This window comes from Mauremys reevesii, linkage group 1, assembly GCF_016161935.1.
Source record: "Mauremys reevesii isolate NIE-2019 linkage group 1, ASM1616193v1, whole genome shotgun sequence".
Lineage (NCBI taxonomy): Eukaryota > Metazoa > Chordata > Testudines > Geoemydidae > Mauremys > Mauremys reevesii.
This window is the reverse complement of record NC_052623.1, coordinates 197381119-197388701: the sequence shown is the minus strand read 5'-3', so window position 1 is coordinate 197388701 and position 7583 is coordinate 197381119. Positions and strand designations below refer to the sequence as shown.

General features: G+C 40.1%; 1 protein-coding gene across 1 annotated transcript in view; it reads right to left on the bottom strand.

Annotated features, from left to right (window-relative positions):
• Positions 1-4371: 4371 nt before the first annotated feature.
• The window catches only part of IFT57 (intraflagellar transport 57), a 32846-nt gene continuing 29634 nt past the window's right edge, over positions 4372-7583 (bottom strand). Inside the window, exons 10-11 of the mRNA XM_039488408.1 lie at positions 6048-6114; positions 4372-4759 (exon numbers count right to left, since the gene is read on the bottom strand). Coding sequence (XP_039344342.1) covers positions 4581-4759; positions 6048-6114 — 246 coding nt within the window. The 3' untranslated portion in view covers positions 4372-4580. The remainder of the gene's footprint in view (positions 4760-6047; positions 6115-7583) is intronic.

Here is a 7583-nt window from a genome sequence, read left to right as displayed (position 1 = left end):
CTCCTTGAATAACCCTGTATACAAGAACGAAGATAACACAAATTTTCAGTCAACAAATCCTGAGATACCTCAGCGCTAAGGGCCTATATTCACAGCTTAGAGTAATTCCTTTGCCCTCAAAGGATTTACACTCCAGTGTAACGGAGATCAGAATCTGTCCCTTGTAGTGCAGTTGCTCTGCCACCCAACATGGAATGTATTACTGACACCTCGCCGTCGATATGAGAAGGTGTTTTAGAGAGAAGGGGAATGGTGGCCAGGGCATTGCAGTTATTGCCTACTCACTTAGAAAGCTGTTATCCCACCTACATAGCCACCAGAGACATGCTGAAGGGGCAGAAGCTTAATGATTCATTCAGAAGAATGCATCTCCACTACCCTGACAGCAAGGGAAATGAGCCCAAATCCTGATGTGACACTTGCACTCACAATATTCTAGCCTGGAACTGAGAGTGTAACCAGCTGAACCAGAGAAACGCTGTACACCAGATCATGCCGAAGACACTGAATCAGGTATTTGATGGGGTCCAGCAGGGCTTCAGAGCAGAATGGAACCCCAGGAGGATTTCTGGCTAAGCCAGAATTGCTCCTGAGGCTTAGGGGAACAAACGCTGGGTTGTCAGCTCTACCACACGTACATCCCCCAGGGTACAACTCACAGGGTAGTTGGGCTATGATGACTGGTGGTGCAACTAGGGCTATTGGCTGCAACTTGGGCTATTGGCTGCACTAGCCTGCAGCAGTGCTCATAATCACAAGGAAAGGATTTTGGCTCCCCTATCAGAGCACCCAAAGTGGAGTCTCCTTGCACCTCTCCCACACCCCTTGTTCACTACTCCAAGTCTAAACACAATCGGTCCCTAGACCCGTCATTCATTTCAGATCCTGATTATTCTAATTACACATTTTCTACATTCTGTTCTATTTCAGACAGCTGACTTTTATAACACATTTTGGAAGAGGAGAGCTCTGCATAAATACTAAATATTAATGCTATTAATTATGCTTCTGCCCCCACAGTTATAAAAATGCTTTGAAACACGGATACATTGTATCCCTTTCCAGAACAACTGCTGCAGCTTCACAGAACGGTGCATTATTTGAGAGTGGAAAAAGCCATCACCACATCTTAATTTTATTAGCTACAAGCACTGAATCTTTTGTGTTGGATACATGAACCTCATGTGAAGTGACTGATTTAGCTTTAATTTTGCTTCTGCTTCCTGCATTGATTCATCAGTAGAATAAATGACATGGCTAATTGCTTTTTTTTTTTTAGAGCAGGCTTTCAAGCTGCCACAGGCAGCACTCATCGCTATCCTTGTGCTTTTAGGAAGGGTGCAGTGACTATTTGTTAGCTCAATAAGAACGCCTTTAAAGCAAAATTGTGCCCTCCTTGTTATCAAGCTTGGGCAGCTGTCTGCGCTGATCAGATGGTGATGTTAGGCCACATATCACCCATGAAATATCAATGGGAATTTCACATATAGACCAAAGGACAAAAATAGGGCCCTAATTTTCATTTGTGAAGACACAAAAGACAAACAATCCCCCCCCCCCACCACACACACTTGACAGCTATATTTTCTAGTTACTTTAGGATAAGGATATTTGCTTGGCCCAAAGTTAGAGACACTCATTTTTCCTTTAAATGAAAACATCCTCACCAACATCCTTTCACCAAGATGTTGAGCTTTGCTAGTGGTGTTTATCTTGCTCATGCAGCCTTCCAGGAGAAGTTACTGAGACCACCAAACCTTGTTTCATGGAGGTTTTCTCCATCGCCCCTTTGTTCATAAATGCAAGCTAATTAACGTCAGCAAAGCGGGGGGGAGGGGGTGAGTTGCAGGAGACAGGGGTGTGTGCACACCCACCCACCCCCTTTATGCAGTACATCACATTCAACCCAAAAAGGATCTCAATGTGCTTTGCAGACTGCATAGAATGTGATTACTTTATCCACCAGTGAGATACAGACTTTTGAGGCATCATATGCAGCAGCAGCAGCACTACACAGCAGTGGATTCAGGAAAGAAAATGAATGACAACTTTTCTAAATTAAGATGAAGGTGGGAAGATTTTGGTAGGCAGCAAAAAAGGTTGGAAATTGGTTTCCAGTGTGACTCAATGGATTTCTGTGAAGCTATTTGCACAGATAAATTATAATACTTAGCATTTGTATGGTGCTTTTCATCCGTAAAGCTACTCTGCAAGAATGATGATTATCTGAATTTTTACAAACAGGAAAACTGAGGCACAGCATAGTAAGCAACTTGCCAAAGGGTCCCATAGCAGATGTTCTGACTGAGTCACGTGACCATACCACTGGATCATGCAAATATTAAACCGACAAGGTCACTTTATGATATCCTAACGATTGTAAAGGACGCTGAATCATGAACATACTAATTAGCTGTATTTAATGCCACTTTTTGTTGGCATTATACCAGGGATGTACTTGGTACATACTCAGTACACAATTAACTTTATATTATAGTGTACTTAAGAAGGGGTAGTTATTTACTCCAGAGCAAGGCTTCTTTCCTCACCTCTGCCATCAATACCACCTAGAGAAGGGGCATCTCTGCTGCTATGTTGGTTTACCCCTGCTCCTTGCATTTCTCTTTCTGCTCCACACACCCTAATTGGACATCGCACATTTCTGCCTATTAAGGAGCTTGATTCCAATCTCAGTTACAATGACATATACCAGGAATAGCTATGGAGGTAGATAGAGTTAGTCTGCATTTATGATGGTGTAACAGAGAGCAGTGTCCAGCCCCAGGTGTATTAAAGGAAAGCAGTGGTAAATTAGGGTGATCACATTTAAGAACAAAACATCATAAACCCAAGTGTTGTGTTTAATTCAGATGTAGCTGCTAAACAGTGCTTGGGGTGTTCTGAAATTTCAAAGGGGATGTGCGTAGGCCTTTATGTTTTTCGTAAGAGCATCCATAAAAAGAATAAAGCACCTCAGAACAAGGTATACGCAAACCACAGAGGAGTACTCATGGAACAATCATAGTAAAAAGGAAGGGAAGGGGTCATGCATCCACACACTCATTTAGGGCTCAATTGTGGCTTTGCCACTAGCCCAAAGTAATAGCAGTATATAGCTGGGCTGCCCCAGGATCAGGCTATGACTATCTCAGTCTGGTCCTTGGTTCCCCATTGCCCCAGGGAAGGAGTAATCTGTACTAGTCCTATACCCGACACACATTACTTCCGCCTCTGCACCAGTGAGGCTGTGCGAGGCCTGCAGGCCGGGGGAAGGGGGTGGAGCCAAGACTCTACCACAATCCACCCCTCTGCATAGGGGAAGTAGCAACAACCCTGCATAAGGTGCTCCTCTCCCCTGCAGCCAAAAGCTACTACTGGCTACACTCTACTACGTGGGTGTGTAGCCAGGGTTATATTATGTCTTTATAGAAATAAACTAGGGGAACTACTTATTTCAGGAACGAGTGCATTATGAATATGCATCTGATCAAGACATCAAAGTCACAGGTTAAACTACTAGAAATGTAGAGAAAAATAACCTTTCCAAGGACATATGGCATAATATTCAAACCGTAACAATCTAGGAAGGCATGTCAAATTTAGAATTCCCCCAAATTGTGGCTGACTACACACAGATTCACAGTCTCTCAGAAATATCAGCAATATGTTTCTTGAATTAAACAAATGTAAGCACTTTTCATCCACAGATCTCAACTGCAATTGTAAGGAGGAGTTTTAACTATTGTTGTCACAATCTTATAGATACATTTTACTGATGCATAGAGAAGTTATATGAACAACGTAATGTCTCACACAGCAAATCAATGGCAGAGCCGGGAATAGAAGCAAGGTCTTATGCATTTTTCAGGTGCACTTGACAGTAGACAATGCTGCCATGCTTATCAAAGTGAGGGACATGTAGGTCCTGATGGAGTCATGACACTAACAGCTGCCTTGTAAAGTACTGAGATTTTGACTTACAACAGCCCTGCTAATCTCATCAAAACCTCCTCAGAAGAGTCTGTCAATCACCTCCAATTGTGCCAAACAGGAAGATTATTTTGTTCTATATATAAAATTCAAATGGGGGCTGGGAGTGGACCAAACAACTTACTTTCACTTGCAGCCAGAATCAGATTTGACCCAGGTCTCTAGAAAGGGTAGCGCTGTATTATTCCAATGTCAGCAATTAAATACTAATGTTAATCATATGTAAATGAGAATAAATAGCAGACATTTTAAATTCCTTTCAAGCCTTCAACAAGTAATTTTCTTTTACCACAGAATATGTAATCAAGGCTTGAAGATTATAGGCTGTGTCAATAGACTTTTATACTACTTAACATACGACAGTGCAGAAGAAGAGACAAGTTAGTTAATGAGAATTTATTAATGTATTTATAAAAGACTTGCAATAAGTTTGAAAGCTTTTAAGTCACAAAATTCAGCCTGGTTCCATTTATAGAGCCTAAAGTGCTATGCACACATCTGCAGCACCCTAAAATGCATGACAAGCATATTGTACAATAACAAGTTATAAAATTTTTTTTGTCTGAAATACAAGTACATTCCAAGCAACTTTAATAGGCGCCTATTGTAGTTTCAGGAATCATAGTTGCATGCATATCTCTAGTCATATTTGATTTCTCCTTCAGCTTCGACTGGAGTAACGTGTGTTCCACTACACCAATCCTTATGTCCATCTGAACTGTTTCCTGCTTCAGTTTGGTTAAGGCCTGCTTAATTTTTACTAAAGGAGCTGTTTTAAAATAAAATTAAAAAAAAAAAAAAAAAGGACAAATAGTACACGTGTTAGTCTCCTGTACGTGAAAAGCATTACTTTTCCAATAATTCACTCCCTTTGCTAACTGGAGAATGAACAAAAGGAGACACGATTCTACTGAGACATCATTTTTAGCACACAAGACATATTAAAAATAGAAATAAGTGGTGATAATTTTGTTGCCTTCTTGACATGTTGGATTTGATAATGTGCATAAAAATGAGAATAGGTTTTCCAATTTCATATTTTTTGTACAGCAATAACGCCCACCCCTCTACCTGAGGTGGCATTCGGTGGAGCAGGGAGCAATGAAGACACTGTCAGGAGCTGACAGTGGAAGATCTCAGCTAAGGCAGTGTTCCACATACCCCATTCCTTTTCCTCCCACCCCCTTGCACCTCTGCAAAGCAGACACTGCTTCTTCACCTCTCCACACCACTCTTTGTGGAGTAAGGCATGTGGGGACGGGTTGGGGGGCAGCACAAGCTGCAGGTTCCAGGCTCTGGAGCTTGTTCTACCCATCACCACTGTCATTGGGCAGGAAGGGTGGTATGAGGCCAGGTGATTAACTCTGTGTGGTGAGGGGAGGGTGTATACAATTTGCTGCCAGGGTGAGATAGCTATTGCAGGTGGTTTATCACAGTTAGGCATCAGTAATTAAATAACATTGCAGTCCCTGTGTTTAACTCTATTAGGGTGTCTGTCTGATACTCTCCATGTCTGCGTCACAATTCCTTTTACATTTGAAATAGAGCAGGTTTATCAGCCAAGAGACTTTAAGACAGCAAAACATTTAAGCTTATATGACTTTTAGAATTAATTCACAAATACTAGAATGAATTTTTCTACCAGCTATAGGCCCAATCCTGTGAACACTTGCCACCAAACATAATGCTTACTGCCATGAGCAAACTGATGGTAGTAAGTGTTTGCAGCATCAGGTCCTACATCACCAGCAGTGGGTTAGTTATGCTGTTATTCAAATTAGAGAGCCCATGAATTTTCTGAGATTTTTATGGTAAAATTCTCAAAAAACAAAATTATGGAACCCAATGGGATTTAGACTCCTAAATGCCTAAGTCACTTTTGAAAGACTCCTAAATCACTTAGACTCCTTTGAAAATTTTACCTCTGATGTTTTCACTTATTTAGTAACTCATTCCTGCTTTTGTTTTGTTTATTTTTCATGTACCAGATAGGCCTGAATATGCACTTGTTTCTCAGGGAACGGGAGTTTTTTTTCCTGAGGAAGGCATGTACGTACCTCCATCGGTCATACTGCTTCCCTTCTCTTCCATTTCCTGCTTTACTTTTTCTAACACTTCAGTAATCTGAAATTGAAGAAACTGATATTAAGTGTGCATTATTTTTGAACTTCAATTAAAAAAATTCTGAATAACTACATTAGTTTTACAAAAATGATTAATCTGTGCTCAGCACTGTAAACAGAGTAATAATATTTCTCAATGCCAAATTACTAATCCCAAACTGGATTTTTAATGTGAAAAAAGAACAACACAAGTCATGCTACATGAGTAACATTTTGGCAGTGGCCTGGGGTTATTGTTTTGAAGGGTCTCTCATCATACAGTAATAATAATAAAAAGTGATGCATTTCAGTAACTGATGGAAGACAAGAACCACTGTTCTCTTGTAGACAGGAGTGCTATTCCATCAACCATTCTCCATTACAACAGATTAAGGATCACGTTTTCTGAGCTAGAAAGTGGTTTGCCAGGTGATGGTGGTTACTACAAAAACCAGGTTGGTTAAGGAATCCAGAGGGATGGTACCAGAATAAAAAGATAGACAATGAAAGCTCCTGGGATGTGTACATAAAGTTCAGTGGGATGTCTGTGTATACGAGTAAGAAAAACTTCAGCACTGATATTGTATATTGAAAGGTCTGCATGTACAGTAGTATTGTGTCTGCTCCCTTTTCACAATCCATGCTACAATCTCGTTCGCTAATAAAGCGCTTTGACCATGATATGAAAATGAATGGGTTGGAACCACTAAGCCACATTTACCTCCCAATTTCAATATGTTCAGAGAGAGGAAAACATTTTCACTACACACCTAGGGTGTAATGGTATGTCCCAATGGGACATGTTCTGATCACAGCTATACCAGTGAAAATCTATACAGCACCAAATATATCTGGCTTTACTCCAGATATGCATTAATGTAGCTGAGATTAGAATCTTGTCCAATATTCACACACTCAGTCATGCATTATTCTTTATTAGTTGCACACTAATTACCAAAGCACAAAAACATCATAAAGACTTCAAGTTCTATGGTGTTCTGTTTTTAAAAATTACTTCTGCTTTTAGGATGGAGCAGTATTAAACACAAACTTAAATATAAAATTGTACAATTTATTATTATTATTTTAAAACCGGCATAACTCTGCAGAGGTACTACACGCAGAAAACAGATTTGTACTATGAGAGAGACAAGGTGGGTGAGGTAATATTTTTTAATGGACCAACTTGTGTTAGTTAAAGAAACACGCATTCAAGCTCCACAGAGCTTTTAGCTCTAAAGCTTGTTTCTTTCACCAAGAGAAGCTGGACCAATAGAAGATATTACCTCATCCATCTAGTGTCTCTAACAATTAAAAAAAATATCTTAATAAATAGTTTCTAGTGTATTCTAGTAGTGTGATGAGATGGGGCTAACACAGAAATTTAGTCTTCTAGTGGATAAGGTTTTTTGTAACTTTAACCTAAATAGTAAAGGTTTTAGATTAGCACCTGTGTTAGGTCTGTATCCGCAAAAAGAACAGAGAACACGT